The sequence below is a fragment of the Mustela erminea genome, chromosome 19, assembly GCF_009829155.1.
Source record: "Mustela erminea isolate mMusErm1 chromosome 19, mMusErm1.Pri, whole genome shotgun sequence".
Classification (NCBI taxonomy): Eukaryota; Metazoa; Chordata; class Mammalia; order Carnivora; family Mustelidae; genus Mustela; species Mustela erminea.
Window position 1 is genome coordinate 44,627,654 of NC_045632.1, and position 17,080 is coordinate 44,644,733.

General features: G+C 41.3%; 1 protein-coding gene across 2 annotated transcripts in view; it reads left to right on the forward strand.

The window, feature by feature from the left end:
- Positions 1 to 17,080, forward strand: part of WWP2 (WW domain containing E3 ubiquitin protein ligase 2) — a 147,748-nt gene that overhangs the window by 22,111 nt on the left and 108,557 nt on the right. Inside the window, exons 2-4 of one of the 2 annotated variants that reach the window (XM_032323083.1) lie at positions 81 to 165; positions 9,196 to 9,343; positions 9,712 to 9,833. In XM_032323083.1, coding sequence (XP_032178974.1) covers positions 96 to 165; positions 9,196 to 9,343; positions 9,712 to 9,833 — 340 coding nt within the window. In that variant the 5' untranslated portion in view covers positions 81 to 95. Of the gene's footprint in view, positions 1 to 80; positions 166 to 9,195; positions 9,344 to 9,526; positions 9,634 to 9,711; positions 9,834 to 17,080 lie in introns of those variants that run through there. The other variant, XM_032323084.1, reaches the window with a different exon arrangement.

Here is a 17,080-nt window from a genome sequence, read left to right on the forward strand (position 1 = left end):
CAACTGAAATACTAAAAAGGGGTGCAGTTCCTCAGTCTCTTACCGGATATCCTCTAAACCTCCTGCTGTTTGTCTTGCAGTTTTCTGGTGATGACATGGCATCTGCCAGCTCCAGCCGGGCAGGAGTGGCCCTGCCTTTTGAGAAGTCGCAGCTTACTTTGAAAGGTGAGTGGCACCCTGTGAAATGTTTTCTGTTTGAGGTCCAGCGCAGTCTATGGGGAAGAGGTAGAATTATACCACGCCTCCGTCTGAGAGCCAGATACTGTGAAACAGCCTAAGAGTCTAATCTTCATTCTCATAGTTTTACCATATAGCTGGATTTCTTTTTCTTTTTAATATTTCATTTCATTTCATTTTTTTTAAAGATTTTATTTATTTATTTGACAGAGATCACAAGTAGGCAGAGAGGCAGGCAGAGAGAGAGAGAGAGGAGGAAGCAGGCTCCCCGCCGAGCAGAGAGCCTGATACGGGACTCGATCCCAGGACCCTGAGATCATGACCCGAGCCGAAGGCAGCAGCCTAACCCACTGAGCCACCCAGGTGCCCCTTAATATTTTATTTTTAAGTAATCTCTGGAACCAGCGTGGGGCTCAGACTCACAGTCTGAGATCAAGAGTTGCATGCTCCACTGACCGAGCCAGCCAGGTGCCCATAGAGCTGGAATTCTTTTCCTTTCTTCCCTTTTTTTTTTTTTTTTAAAGATTTTATTTATTTATTTGAGAGAGAGGGAGAGAGCACAATCAGGAGGAGCGGCAGAGGGAGATGGAGAAGCAGACTCCTCGCTGAGCTGGGACTTGACATGGGGCTCCCTCCCAGGTCCCTGAGATCATGACCTGAACTAAAGGCAGATGTTTTACCACTTGAGCCACTCAGGCACCCCTGTCGCTGGAATTCTTAAAAAAAAAGGATAAAAGGAACTTTTGGCGAAAATTAATGGTGATTCCTTCACGCTTTAGGGCCCTTTTCTGCCTATACTCATTCCCTAGGTAATCTCATCCAACCTCATGGTTTTTTTATTTATTTTTAAAGATTTATTAATTTATTTGAGAAAGAGAGAGTGCTTGCACAAGCACACGGTGGGGAGAGGCAGAGGGAGAGAGAAACTTTAGCAGACTCCATTCTGAGCGTGGAGCCTGATGCGTGGGGCTCGATCTCAGGATCTTGAGATCAGGACTTGAGTTGAAACCAAGAGTCAGTCACTTAACCAACTTCACCACCCAGGCGCCCCCCCAACCTCATGGTTTTAAATGCCACCAATAATAAGAACACTGCCAAAATTATGTCTCTAGCCTGGACCTCTCCTTTGATTTATTTCCAGATTTTTATCTCTAGTAGCCCACTTGTCATTCCACTTGAATGGTTAGTAACCATATAAGCTCCTGGTTTTCCTTATCATATTCTCTATTCAGCCAATCAGAGAATCTGCTCATGTCTGCCTTCAGAACTATCCATCATTCAGCCTCTTCGCACCACCTGCAGCGTCCAGGAGCTGCCATGTCCACCCTAGATGAAGGCAGTAGCCTCCTAACCTGCCTCCCTGCCTCTGTCCTTTGTCTTACTTGGTCCTCTCAGTCACACAGCAGGCACATCAAGGCTTTAAACATGTCAAGGGTGCTCCATCTCACCCAGTAAAAGCTGAGGATCCCATGGGATATGACCCCACCCACCACTCCCATTTCTTATCTCCTGTTACTCTTCCACATATACCCTGCTGCGGCCACGTGGGCCTCTTTGCTCTTCACTGTGTGTGCCGGGCACACTCCCACCTCCGAGCCTTTGCATTTGCTGTTCCTTTTGAGTGAAATCCTTTGGGGCCAGATATATACCTGGTTTGCTTCCTTGCTTTCTTTAGGTCTTTACTCAAAAGTCAACCTCTTTTTCTTTTTCTTTTTTTTTTTTTAAGATTTTATTTATCTATTTGACAGAGATCACAAGTAGGCAGAGAGGCAGGCAGGGGGCCAGGGTGGGAGGAAGCAGGCTCCCTGCTGAGCAGAGAGCCCAATGCGGGGCTCGATCCCAGGACCCTGAGATCATGACCTGAGCCGAAGACAGAGGCTTTAACCCACTGAGCCACCCAGGCGCCCCAAAAGTCATCCTCTTTAACAAGCCTTCCTGATTCCCCCATTTGCAGCCTCCCCGCCCTCCTCATGTCTATCCCCTTCACTACTTTATATTTTTTTCTTAGCCTTGTTACCATTTAACGTAGTACGTATATATTTTTAAAGATTTTGCTTATTTGTTTTAGAGAGAGCAAGTGTGGGTGCGCAATTGAGGGGAAGAGCACGTGGGAGGGAGAGGGACAAGCAGACTGCACTTAGTGCAGAGCCCAACTTGGGGCTCAACCCCACCACCCTACAAGTGTGACTGACCTGAGACGAAAATCAAGAGTTGGACATTCACCTGACTGAGTCATTCAGGCGCCCCAATGCAATTTACAGATTTTTATGTATTTCCTTTATTGACTTTCTCCTTCAATAGAATGTAAACACAAAAATAGGGCTTTTGGTCTGTTTTGATTACTTTTGGTACCCCAGTGACAGAGAACAGTGCCGGACACTTAGTGGGCTGTCAATATTGCTTGAGTGACAGAAGGTTGCTTTGGTAGCCTTAGCTCTGCAGAAGAGTCACAGCACTGAGAGATGCCTGGTGACCCGGGACAGTACTTAGTATCACAGCTCTGGCCTCTCAGAGACATGGTCATTTGGAGGCAAAATTGTCGCATCATTTTTTAAAATTATTATTTCTGAAATGCAAGTATTATTCATCTCTTTAATTCATTCAGATGCTTTAAAATTGTTTCCTTTCCTCCAGTTCTTCAGTGCCCCTGCTGGGAAACTAATATTACCAGCTTCTTGTGTGTCCCTTCCAAGATACCTGAAAGGGGATATGGTTTTGTAATCTTGAGAGCCACGTTGCCTTCCTTGGAAGGAATAATTTTCTGGCAGTGCATGAGAGTGCCCATTTCCCCACATCTTTACCGACACGATGTGTTCTCAGACTTTTTTTTTTTTTTTATCTTTGCCAGTCTGATTGGTTAAAAAAAAAAAAAACTTTTTTCTTTCTCTCTGTCTTTTTGTTTTTAAAAGATTTATTTATTTGAGAGAGAGAGAGTGTGCATGAGCAGAGGGGTAGGGGCAGGGGAGAAGCAGGCTCTCCTCTGAGCCTGATGTGGGGCTCCATCCCAGACTCCAGGATCATGAACTGAGCCAAAGGCAGATCCTTAATCCACTGAGCCATCCAGGCGCCCCCAAATAACTGTTTTCTCAGTGGACTTTTATTTCACATTTCTTTCATTATAAATTATGTGTAACATCTTATCCTATGTTTAAGGGAAATTTGGATTTCCTAGTCTGTAGATTCTCTGCCTATTTCTTATTTACTTATTGATTTAAAAAATAGTCTTGATACATTTTAACCACTTTTGTTGATGTCTCATGGTTACTCTAGTCTAGCCCTCTTGAGGAGGGAGAAGCATTAGAGAGAACTTGATAGGGTTTTGAAGTTGGGAGTTTAGCTTTTACTACCTGGTCTAAAAATTATCAAGTCTAGGTTAAAACAGAAGGCTGCCCATAGACCTGGTGACACAATGAGGTCCCTGTTTTGGGGCCATATTATTCAGGAATGCATTTGACTTGTAAAGATGTCTGTTTGCCTTTCCTCAGTGTGAATTTTTACTAGTGTGGAATGAGCTAACTGGATGATACAAGCGTGTCTGACTACAGATGCACTTAACCAATAAGGATTCTGTAATACCACTGAGGAAAATGATGGGGGGAAGAGAAAAAGAGAAATAACAAAGTAGATGGTGTAGCTGCTTCCTCCTCCCATGTGTTTCATTAAGAGAGCCTATAGTGTAATTTGGGAGAGGGGACTTTGCCATTCCTTCTCTCTGCCTCACTTCCCTTATGCTTCTCTATAATGCAGTCCTACAGTTTTATTTTATTTATTCATTTATTTATTTATTTAAAAAGATTTTATTTATTTATTTGACAGAGATCACAACTAGGCAGAGAGGCAGGCAGAGAGAGGGGGAAAGCAGGCTCCCTGCTGAGCAGAGAGCCCCATATGGGGCTCGATCCCAGGACCCTGAGATCATGACCTGAGCCAAAGGCAGCGGCTTAACCCACGGAGCCACCCAGGCGCCCCTATAATACACTTTTAAAATATAGCAGGATCCTTAAACATAAGCGAGCTGTTTTATCTGATACTTAACTGAAGAAGCACCGAGAAACTGAACCCTGAAAACCAGCACAACAAAGCAAAAACTGGCTTTTTGCTTTATATTGAAAGACATTAGATTAGACTCTATTCTGTACCTTCCTAAGAGCTTTTCAAGGTTACAGTTTTGGCCATGTGTGGGGTTTTTTTTTTTTTTTTTTTTTTTTTTTTTTTTTGCCTTATTTGTTAACTTTAAAAGCTAAATTCTATGTGAAGATGTGAAATTGGCATTTATATTTCATCAAACAGTAAATAAACTTTCCAGATAAATCTGCTCAGATGTTGAGGCTTTTAATTTGGCTTTTGTTTTAAGAACATGAAACCTTCAAAATATCATCCCACTGATTAATTGTAAGTTATGAAGGGGAAAATGTATCTTTACAGTGGAGTGACCTGACAGACCGCACATTAAACAGAGGATCAAATTTAGTATCCACGGTAGGAGGACAGCCCAGTGTGTATAGTAAGACACATGCAATGTAACCTATGTAGTATTCTTGACAAAAATATTCACTGTGAATCTCATCATGAGGGTAACAATCAGAAAAACAGCATTTGGTGCATTATATGAGACAGCTGGTGGAAGTCTTTAAAAATTATTGTCAGGGAAAAAGAAGGGAGAGCATTCTAGGTTTTAGAAGATTAAGGAACCAGTAACCAAATCCAATTTGCTCATGCCGATAGGTTCTTGGATTGGGCGGAAACAGCTCTAACAAATATGTTTGGAGAAATTGGGGAAATTTGGATATGTAATGAATATCAAATGATAGAGGAAGTAACTGCATTTTTTTCAGGTATAATAATGGTGGTGTGGTTAGGTGGAAAAATGTCTTCCCTTTCTTTCCTTTCTTTTTTTATTCTTTTCTTTTCTTTTTTAAAAAGATTTTATTTATTTATTTGGCAGACAGAGATCACAAGTAGGCAGAGAGGCAGGCAGAGAGAGGAGGAAGCAGGCTCCATGCTGAGCAGAGAGCCCGATGCGGGGCTTGTTCCCAGGACCCCGGGATCATGACCTGAGCCGAAGTAGAGGCTTTAACCTCTGAGCCACCCAGGTGCCCCTCTTTTCTTTCTTTCTTTCTTTTTTTTTTTTAAAGTAGGCTCCATGCCTAGCTTCGAGCCCAACTCAGGACTTGAGCTCACAACCCTGAGATCAAAACCTGAGCTGAGATCAGGAGTTGGAGTTAATCGACTGGATCACCCAGGTGCCTGCATTTCTTTCGTCCCCTTTTTTAAAGGAAGTTCTATGCCCAGCATGGGGCTCAAACTCACAACCCTGAGAGTGAGTTGAATGCTGTACAAACTGAACCAGTCAGATGCCCCTCCTTATTTTTTTTTAATTGAAGTATAATGAACATACTGTGTTACATTAGTTTCAAGTGTACAATATTTAGAATGTCCATATTCTTTTTTTTTTTTTAAGATTTTATTTATTTATTTGAGAGAGAGACAGTGAGAGAGAGCATGAGAGGAGAGAAGGTCAGAGGGAGAATCAGACTCCCCAAGGAGCTGGGAGCCCGATGTGGGAGTCAATCCCAGGACCCTGGGACCATGACCTGAGTCGAAGGCAGCCACCCAATCAACAGAGCCACCCATGCACCCTAGAACGTCTGTATTCTTACAAGTTGTATACTGGAAGTATTTAGGTTTGATCAGTCATGATATCTACAATTTTCAAATGGATTAACAAAAAAAAGTTTGTGGGTATATGCAGAGTCATGCCCATACACAAATACAGATCTCCTGTATCTGTATCCTGGGCTATCTAGAAAGAGCCACTCTAGCCACATAGAACTACTTATGTTAAGATTAAAATTAAACTTTAAATTTAAATCCTCAGTCATACCAGCTATATTCCAAGAGCTCAGTAGCCACGTGTATCTCATGGCCATGCATTAGCCTGTGTTGGCATAGAACTTTTCCTTATCACTGAAGTTCTCTCTCTCTCTCTTTTTTTTTTTTAAGATTTTATTTATTTATTTAACAGAGAGAGACACAGTGAGAGAGGGAAGACAAGCAGGCGGAGTGGGAAAGGGAGAAGCAGGGTCTCCTCTGAGCTGGGAGCCCGAGGTGGGACCTGATCCCAGGATTCTGGGATCATGACCTGAGTCGAATGCAGACACCCAACTGAGCCACCCAGGCGCTTCTGAAGTTCTCTTGAATAGCAATGATGAAGGCACACACATAGAAAAACAAAAACAAAAACAAAAAAACACTAATGTGGTGGGGTGCCTAGCTGGCTTAGTTGGTAGAGCACATGACTCTTGATCTTGGGATTGTGAGTTCAAGCCCACTGATGTGGGGCTGGATTCCAGAACCCTGAGATCATGACCTGAGCTGAAGGCATACACGTAACCTACTGAGCTACCTGGGTGTCCCGGAAAAAAGGTTTTTAAAAAAGCAAATGTGGCAAAGTGATAGTTGCTGCAGAATATATAGTTATGTATTGTCCTATTCTTCTTTATTTTTTTCTTTTGAGATTTTATTTATTTGACAGAGATCACAAGTAGGCAGGCAGAGAGACAGGGAAGCAGGCTCCCTGCTGAGCAGAGAGCCCGATGCGGGGCTTGTTCCCAGGACCCTGCGACCATGACCTGAGCCGAAGGCAGAGGCTGTAACCCACTGAGCCACCCAGGCATCCCTTATTGTCCTATTCTTTAACCCTTTCTGTAGATTGGACACTTCAGAATAAAACTACCAACTGCAATATGTAATCCTAGATTGGATCTTGGGCCACACACACACACACACACACACACAAAAAGTGTCTTTTCTCTTTTGCTATAATGGACATTGATAGGACATTTAACAAAATTTAAATGAGGTCTGTACATCAGATCATAGTTTTAAAGATTATTTAATTTCTCCATGTTGATAATTATATTATGGTATTATCAGAAACTGTTCTTAGAAATATACACTGAAGTATTTAGAAGAAAAGGGGCACAGCATCTCAAACTCACTCTTAAAGTTTCAGGAACGGATGTGTATGTATATGAGAGAGACTCAGGGAAGAGAAAGAATAACAAAGCAAATATAGTAACAAGTTAGTATTTGGTGACCCTTAGGCGAAGGGTTTATAGGAATTCTTTGTATTTTAGTTGCAACTTTTCTAAATCTGAAATTATGTCAAGATAAAAAAGAAAGTAAAGATACCACAAAACAAAACAAAAAATAAATCTCCAAAGGGGGGGAAAAAGAACCTAGGGGTAAAAGCCAGAGGGACAAAAAAGGAAACATTATAACAGAGTTCTGAGAATTGGCCTGTGTGCTCCCTGATTTTGGATATGTTATCTCACCTTTCTGCACCTTACTTAATTGGCCCAACTATTAAATGAAGGGTTCAAACTTGTTGATTTCTTCTTCTTTTTTCTTAATTTAAATTCATTTAATTAACATATAGTATATTATTAGTTTCAGAAGTAAAGTTCAGTGATTCATCAGTCTTATATAACACCTAATACTAATCATTATATCAGGTGCTCTCCTTATGAACTTGTTGATTTCAAAGAAACTGTCTAGCTCAAAATGATAAGACTATAATTATAACTAGTCCTCTCCCCTTGCCTGTTTTTTAGACTCTGTGTGCAGAGCTACTCTCCCACCACGAGGTGGCGTCAGTTAACCTTAGTCTATGTGAAAAGTCGTTCAGTTTTCTACTCTGGCCCACATTTCCCCTCGCCCCGACCTGTTTCTCCTACCATACCCTCTTGCTCCTGAATCTTAGCCACAGCTTTTGCTGCTGTTGTTCTTTGACTTGCTCTCTACTGTTCTAATGGGCCTGGAAAACACAGGTATTGCTAAAAGAATCCAGAGGTAGTTTTGTCCTTTCTCAAGTTGTGGACCCTTATAGGACTCTCAGAAGGGTATGGGAGAGAGAGGTTTGCTAAACCTTATCAGAGGGGAACTCCGTCTTGCCTCATGGGTAAGAAATGCCAGTCACATGCTCTGATTTGGGTCACGGGATCCAGGACATCTTAGGTGTGGTCTGTCTCGGTGACCTGGAGTTTCCACCGTGGGTAATAATATGCTCTAAGAGATGCCTGCATACTTGTTCAGTTTGGCTTGCTCGTACCAAATAAACATCAGAAATGCTGCCACATGAAGGTTACAGATATAACAGGAAAGGCAGATGGCTAACAAGCTCATGGAAAACATATTCACCCTCACTAGTAATTGAAGAACGGTAATATAACCAATAATCGTGGGAGTCAGGTTGCCTGGGTGCACATCCTAGTTTGAAGCCCCCAGGCTCTGTCACCTGGGGCAATGACTTAACTTCCCTAAGCCTGCTTCCACTTGGGTGAAGTGGGGATGATGATGTAATTTAGATGATGTGTGCATAGCCTAGTGTCTGTAATATGTGCTCATTAAATCTTCTGTAACTTAGATGATTTTTTTTCCCCTCTGATTTGCAAATATTGAAAAAACCTAATAGTACGATGGTGGTGACATGGATATATTGGTATCTACATGGGTTTATCCTTTTTGCAAAGGAATGAAGCAGTTTGAAGAAAAAATACTCATATCATTTGAGGAATACTGAGAAGGGCATGCAAATATATACATTCGTGATGATTTTCCCAGAGTGAAAAACTGTAAGCACTGGAAGAATAGTTAACTAAATTATGGTATGTCTCTACAATTGGCTCATATTGAAGCCATTTAGAATTGATTTTGGAGGGAGAACAATTCCTGAAGAAGTGGGAGCATAAAAGATGAGAGTGTTAAGTGTGGATTTGCCAATATTTCAATGATAATTATCCCAGTATTTTCAGGTTAGGAGTGCTTATTTCCTTATGCTTCACAGTTTTAAAATATCCTTACATTTTTTTTTAAATAAATTTTTTTAGGGTCAAAAAAAAATCCCAAACCTATTTTTTTTAAAGAAACACTAAGAAAGAGCGAGAACATCTGCCACAGGGGGGCAGCTGGGAGCCTTCTGACTCATCTTTGACTTTTTCTTTCTTTCCCATCCAGTGGTGTCAGCAAAGCCCAAGGTGCATAACCGTCAACCTCGAATTAACTCATTTGTGGAGGTGGCAGTGGATGGACTCCCCAGTGAGACCAAGAAGACAGGGAAGCGAATTGGGAGCTCCGAGCTTCTCTGGAATGAGATCATCATTTTGTAAGAGAGTCTCTTCTCTTTGCAGTAACCTGGGAGAAAGAGAGAAGGTGCTCCAGGGGGTTGTGGGAGATCCTGCTTTCCTGTGACACCTCTAACTTCTCTGCCTTTGGTTCCCAAGGCACCTCTCACCAGGTGTTTCTACTTCATTGAGGTCACAGAGCGTTCATTATTAGCTGGATGGTTACAGGGTCAGCTTTGTGGGGGGAAGAGTACACATACTCACAAACAGTGTATCTCCCTGTTTGAGGCCTCCCCCCACCGCCACCCCCCCCCATTCCAAGATGTCAGCAGTAAGTTTATCTGTTTTCTTTTAAGCTGCAGGAAGACCAATAGGCTCGGATGTGATGAATCAAGTTTTTGTTTTCCAGGAATGTCACGGCCCAGAGTCATTTAGATTTGAAGGTCTGGAGCTGCCATACTTTGAGAAATGAACTGCTAGGCACTGCCTCTGTCAACCTCTCCAATGTTCTGAAGAACAATGGGGGCAAAAGTACGTATGATGAAGGGGTGGCCGGTGTGATTCACTTATGAGGGTGGGGAAAAGAATTTGCGGGCTTGGGTTCCTCTCACACACCACGGATAGGCCTGGGGCTGCAGTTTCCTCCAGGACCAGGAGCTGCGGTGGCTGTTCCCTGTGAATGTGGAGTATTAGGAAGGCAGGAGCTCTTCTCTGCCTCCACTGCTGGGTTCAACCTCCTTTGTCCCCGGGCTCTCCTGCTGGGATGCAGTGATGTGTCCCCTTGATACTTTCTGGAGGTTGAATGCTCTCCTGCTGCCTCTCCTCCTCTCTTCTCAATCTGGGTGACCTGTGGTCTGTTGACTCAAACCGTCCGGTGCCCCCAGCCTAAATCATTACTTTCCTGGTGTGAGTCCTTGAGCAGAACAAAGAAGCAGCGTGTGTTTGTGTGTGTGTGTTGGGGGGATGGTGTTACAAATAGTGCCTTGTGCTTAGTAGGCACTCAGTAAACATTTACCGAAGGTTGCAATGTGATGGAAGCTCTGTCTTAATTATTCAGGGAGCCTCTGCTGCATGGCAGTCCAAATCCTACAGTCTATTTATTGCTGCTTGTGGTCCGTGGCATAGCCCATGCCTGTGGTATCTGGACCCTCCCTCATAAAGCCTCTATTGAGAGCAGGACCATATGTGGTGAGGGAATGCCACGGAAAGAAAGGCTCCTTTTTCTCTTGATGTCTGCTGTCTAGAAAATATTTTCTGAAAGTGGATTTAGCTTAAGAGAGATGTGTGGGGGTGGGGAGTGTTGACTCCCAGGGAGAGCACCATGTTGATTCGAGAGTCTTTTCTTTCCGAGCCTGTCCGGGCCACTCGAGTGGTGTTAGAGGCTCCTCTGGTCTTTCCCTTTCTGCGGGGCACACAGGCATGTGGTGAACCCACTCCAGCTTCACGAATTGTTTAAAACCAGGAATATGCCTCTCTTTTAATTCCCCGATGGTTTATCTTCTGAGTTGGTCTTTATTTTCCCAAACTCTAGCATGCATTTTATAATTTGATTATCAAGTTTGTTATGTCATTTGGAAATACACTTGAGGACATTCTCACATTAAGATCAGCAGCCGCTGTGACTGTCCCCTTCTTCATTTGTTCTGTCAACATACTTTTGATTATGAAAGTAATTGTAGAAAAACTAGAAATTACACGAAAGCACATAGACACACAAAGAAAATAAAGTTCTCCTGTAAGCCACAGTACTTAGTGATAATTACTACCATTTTGATACAGTTTTTTCGGAACCTTTTTTTCCCTGCATACAAATATTTAAGACATCAATGAAACAAAATTGAGACCATACATAAACATAATGTCTTGCAACATGCCTTTTTCTCTTTAAAATGTATGAATATATCTTTTTTTTAAAATGAGCACTTATTTTTATTTCTTTTAAAGATTTTATTTATTTATTTGACAGAGAGAAATCACAAGTAAGCAGAGAGGCAGGCAGAGAGAGGAGGAAGCAGGCTCCCCATGGAGCAGAGAGCCTGATGCGGGGCTTGATCCCAGGACCCTGGCATCACGGCCTGAGGCGAAGGCAGAGGCTTTAACCCACTGAGCCACCCAGGCGCCCCTGAATATATCTTTTTTTAAAAAAGTTTATTTATTTACTTTTTTTTTTTTTTTTTTTAGTAATCTCTACATGGGGATTTTGGGGCTCAAACCTACAACCCCCAGATCAAGAGTCACACACTCTTCAGACTGAGCCAGTCAGGCACCCCTCAATATATCTTTATTTACTTATTTATTTCTAACTGTGGTAAAATGCACGTAAACATAAAGTTTATCATCTTTATCATTTTCGGTGTGCAGCGTAGTGGCATTAAGTACATTCACATTATTGTGCAACCATCACCACCATCTGTCTCCAGAATTTCAGACACAAACTCAGTAGCCATCAGACAGGTCATTCGCTCTCTTCACCTCCCGCCATTCTAGTTTCTGTCTCTGTGTATCTGAGTAGGTACTTCATGTAGGTAGAATCATACAGTATTTGTCCTTACAAAAAAGGGAGAGATTTTATTTATTTATTTATTTATTTAGAGAATGAGCAGGGGAAGCGGCAGAGGGAGAGGCAATCTTTTTTTTTTTTTTTTTAAAGATTTATTATTTTTTTTATTTGACAGAGATCACAGGTAGGCAGAACAGCAGGCAGAAAGAAAGGAAGGTTAGCAGACTCCCTGCTGAGCAGAGAGCCCAATGTTGGGCTTGATCCCAGGACCCTGGGATCATGACCTGAGTCAAAGGCAGAGGCTTTAACCCACTGAGCCACCCGGGCGCCGCAGGAGAGGCAGTCTTAAGCAGACTTCATGCTGAGTGTGGAGGCTGACATGGGGCTTGATTTCTCACTCCAGAGATCACAGCCTGAGCCGAAACCAAGGGTTGGGCACTTAATGCATTGACTGTGCCAACCAGGCACCCCCCCCCCCCAATATATTGAAATAGCTGTAGTTTGTTTTTGTTTTTTTTTTTTAAGATTTTATTTATTTATTTGACAGACGGATATCACAAGCAGGCAGAGAGGCAGGCAGGGAGAGGAAGAAGCAGGCTCCTTGCGGAGCAGAGAGCCTGATGTGGGGCTCAATCCCAGGACTCTGGGATCATGACCTGAGCTGAAGGCAGAGGCTTTAACCCAGTGAGCCACCCAGGCGCCCCTAAACTTATATGTTTATTAATCTTTGTGCCCATTTTGATAGTTGTGATAAATTACTGAAGATGGGTTTGCTGGATTTGAATATTTTTCACATACCTGTGACATTGGATACATATTGCAAGATTACTCTCTGGAAAAGGTCTGCCAGTTTACTCTCCCATCAGCAGTGGTCTCTTTTGCCTCTTGGCTTTTATTAGGGACTTTTTTTTTTTTTTGGTCTATTTGATAATATTATGCCAGATTTGCTTCATCTAATTTTTTTTTTTAACTTGTAGTATTTCAAAGTAAATTACAGGTGTTTCAGTATTATATTTTAGAGTTTTCAGCATGTGTCTTATAAAAAAGATATTTTGGGGGCGCCTGAGTGGCTCAGTGGGTTAAGCCTCTGCCTTCGGCTCAGGTCATGATCTCGGGGTCCTGGGATCGAGCCCCACATCGGGCTCTCTGCTCAGTGGGGAGCCTGCTTTCCCTCTCTCTCTGCCTGTCTCTATGACTACTTGTGATCTCTCTCTCTGTCTCTCTTTCCGCACCAAATAAATAAATAAAATCTTAAAAAAAAAAGATATTTTCTTTTTTGAAATTTTACTTTGTTGCATAAATTAACCCATTTATTATAGGCTCATAATGTTTCAGATGGTGGAGCTTCTACTGGTCTCTCAAGTCCTTCAAGGTTCTGATGGCCACCAACATTACTGTGACTGCAGAGCAGTACTGTAGGTCTGAACCCCACCAGCTGCTGTTTCCATGCAAGAAGCACAAAGCCAGATCCCTGAAGCTTGTCTTTTCATCTTGGTTTTGCCACAGAAGGAACAAAAGTGCCTTGCATATTGTATTACTTCAGTCTTTTTCACCATTTTCCTTCGAGAGGCACCATAATGGGTCTCGTATGTACCAATGATTCTGACTTCTTGGTCCATTTAGCCATGTCACTGCAAACTAGGTCTAAGCCCAAAGAGGAAACAAGAAGGATCTTTTCTTATATAATTACTATACCATTATCACACCTGGCAATATTAACGTGAATTCCTTATTATCACCTAATACCCAGTTCCTGTTCAATTTCACTATTGTCTCAAAGTGTTGTTTTCAAGTTTGTTTGCTTGAACCTGAATTCAGACAAGGTCTACTCTTTGAATTTGGTTGTTATGGCTCCAGAGTTACCCCAACCTCGCTCTGCTTTTTGATGCTATGATTTATTGAAGGAGATGGAATGTTTTTAGAATGTGTTTATTGCCTTACTAATGTTCTTTGCTCATTTTCTGTCAAAGTGTACATTTTTCTCTTTCAGTTTTGAAAGAGTTCTTTATATGTTAAAGCCATTTCTCTTTGTCTTATAATTTGTAAATATTTTTCATTTGCATTTTAGTTTTTTTTTTCAATTTTTCATTTTCAGTTTTTCATTTGCATTTTAGTTTGTTTTTTTTTTTTCAAATTTTCAAACATGTTTTAAACTTGAATTTGTAACTTTTTCCTTTATGAAGGCTTTCTCCATCCTGAGTTTGGATGAATCGTCACCTCTGGTTTTTCCTAGTTTATTGTAATTTTCTTTTTTCACATTAATTCTTTTTTTTTTTTAAAAGATTATTTATTTGAGAGCGAGAGAGTGAGAGAGAGGGAGCCCAAGCAGGAGTGGGGAGCAGAAGGAGAGGGAGAAGCAGGCTCCCTGTGGGGCTTAATCCCAGGACCTGGGATCACGACCTCATCCAAGGTGGATGATTAATCAACTGAACCACCCAGGCATCCCACATTTTATTCTTCAAGTGAGCTTATTTTTGTGAACAGTGTGAGTAGGGATCTAATTTAATTTTTCCTTAGAGTTTACTGGTTGCTTTAGCACTAACTGAAATCTGTGATTATTATCCCTGATGGTTTGTTACCTTTAGCCTATATTTAAAAAAAAAATATTTGTGCACATACAGACACACACACAGACACACACAACAGACACACACGTACACATACACATACTTGGACCTGTGGGGGATTTTCCATTTCATTTATTGTTTTATTGGACTTTTAAAATCACTCTGTCTTAGCTGTTATAACATTACCACATTTTAATATCTAACTTTTTGAGCTTCTCTGCTTTTCAAAATCTTCCTTCCTCTTTTTCTTTGCATATATGACAATACCACCTGAACTTTGAATTATTTTCTGAGGTTCTTCCCCTCCTCCTCCGCTAAGATTTATGGAAATTCTGTTCTATGTAAAGTTCCTTTATGGAGAATGTCTATACTAATTCTTCCTACTTAAAAACATGTAGTGTCTCTAAATTCACTCAAATCATTTTGAAGTTATCTTTAGATAGACTCTTTTATTTTTTATTTTTATTATTATTATTTTTTTAAGATTTATTTATTTGACAGACAGAAATCACAAGGAGGCAGAGAGGCAGGCAGAGAGAGAGGAGGAAGCAGGCTCTCGGCTGAGCAGAGCCTGATGTGGGGCTCGATCCCAGGACCCTGGGATCATGACCCGAGCCGAAGGCAGAGGCTTTAACCCACTGAGCCACCCAGGCGCCCCTAGATAGACTCTTTTAAATTGTAAAAATATTTTTGATCTTATTTTTAGTGGGATTTTTTCCTGTTGGGCCTCCTAATTTAATGTTGTTGATATATGACTATTAGTTTTTACATGTTTTTGTTTTGTTTTGTTTTTATAATTGGTCAACTACTGAATTCTTAGTATAGTTTTTCAATAGTTTCTTTTGGGTTTTCTTGGTAGACATTTATGTGGTTTCTAAGATTGATAATTTTGCTCACATTAGGAAATAATTATGCTTTTTTCCCATTAGTTGTTTTGCATATAACTTCCTGTTTTAGTTGTGATGGAATGACCATCCCACCCTGTCTGGTAACCAGGCTTCTAATGACTCTTCTCTGGGTATAAAGTTGGGTGTTAGTAATCTCTTCTTGCCCCACCCCCCCTTGGTTTATTAATCACTTTTTTGTTGTTGTTATTGTTTTAATCAGGAAGGGTGTTGAATTTTTGTCAAATACCTTTTTTTTTTTGAGATTTTATTTATTTGACACACAGAGAGAGAAATCACAAATAGGCAGAGAGGCGGGTGGGGGAGGGGGGAAGCAGGCTCTCTGCTGAGCAGAGAGCCGGATGCGGGACTCGATCCTAGGACCCTGAGATCATGACCTTAGCCGAAGGTAGAGGCTTAACCCACTGAGCCACCAAGGCGCCCCCTGTCAAATATCTTTTATGTAACTGGGGCTCTGTGGAGTCTGGGTGGTGCAGTTGGTTGAGCATCAGACTCTTGGTTTCTGCTCAGGTCCTGATCCCAGGGCTGTGAGATCAAGCCCCGCATTAGACTTCCGGGTCAGCGTGGAGTCTGCTTGAGTTTCTCTCTCCATCTACCTCTCCCTTCCTGCTCATGGTCTCTCTTTCTCTCTCTAAAATAAGTAAAGTCTTTTTTTAAAAAAAGGTAACTATTGGGATAATTAAATGGTTTTTCTTCTTTCTATTTCTTGCATTGATTACTTAATAGTAACAATCTTTAAATTTCTAGAATATACCCAATTGCTCATGTTGGATTGTTCCTTGAAAATTTTGTTAGAATTGCTTGTTAATATGTTATGTGGGGTTTTTCTGCCTATATTCATAAGTGATATTTGTCTGTAGTTTTGTACTATTTTTGTCAGCTTTAAAATTGAGGTTTATCTAATTTTGTAAAGTAAATTGAAGCTCTTTCCAGCTTCAGGAACAGACTCTATAACATGGGAATTATCTGTTCTGTGAGTGCAGGAAAGAGCTTACCCGTAAAACCAACTGGGTCTGGCTGCTTTCTCTGAAAGAATTCTTTGATGACTTTTTCAGTTTTTTACCCCATAATGATTGGTTTGCTCAGCTTTTCTGATTCATCTTTCTTTCTTTTTAAGATTTATTTAGAGAGAGAGAGACAGTAAAAGAGGGAACACAGGCAGGGGGAGTGAAAGAGGGAGAAGCAGGCCTATTGATGAGGAGGGAGCTGGATGTGGGGCTTGGTCCTAAGACCCTGGGATCATGACCTGTGCTGAAGGCAGCTGCCCAACTGATTGAGCCACCCAGGCACCCTAATAATTCCATTTTTAACTTTAACTTTTTCAACAATTTGTCCTAGATACATATATTTTTAATCCAGTCAGTTGGTCGTTTCTAGCTTTTTGAGTTGAAAGCTTATAGTGAATTTATTTTTGTCTTGTTTAATGATGAAAACCATCATGCTTTCAACTTGGCTTTTTTTTTTTATCCCCCCATGGGTATTCACATTTTTTTCTTTTAAAGAAAAGTACACAAACCTTAAGTGATATAGTTCAGTGAATGTTTACATATGTTCACATCTGTGTAATCAGTACTCAGATCGAGATAAAGAACATTTCCAGGATCCCAGGAGATTCCCACATTACTGTTAGTCAACATCCCTTTGCTCACCCTGAGATAACCACTATCCTGACATCTAACACTATTGGTTAGTTTGGCCTATTCTTGAATTTTTATCAGTGAAACCATACAGTACAGTTTCTTGTCCTGGCTCACTGTTGTATCTGTGAGAGTCACCCATGCTTTTGCATGTAATGCTGGTTTGTTT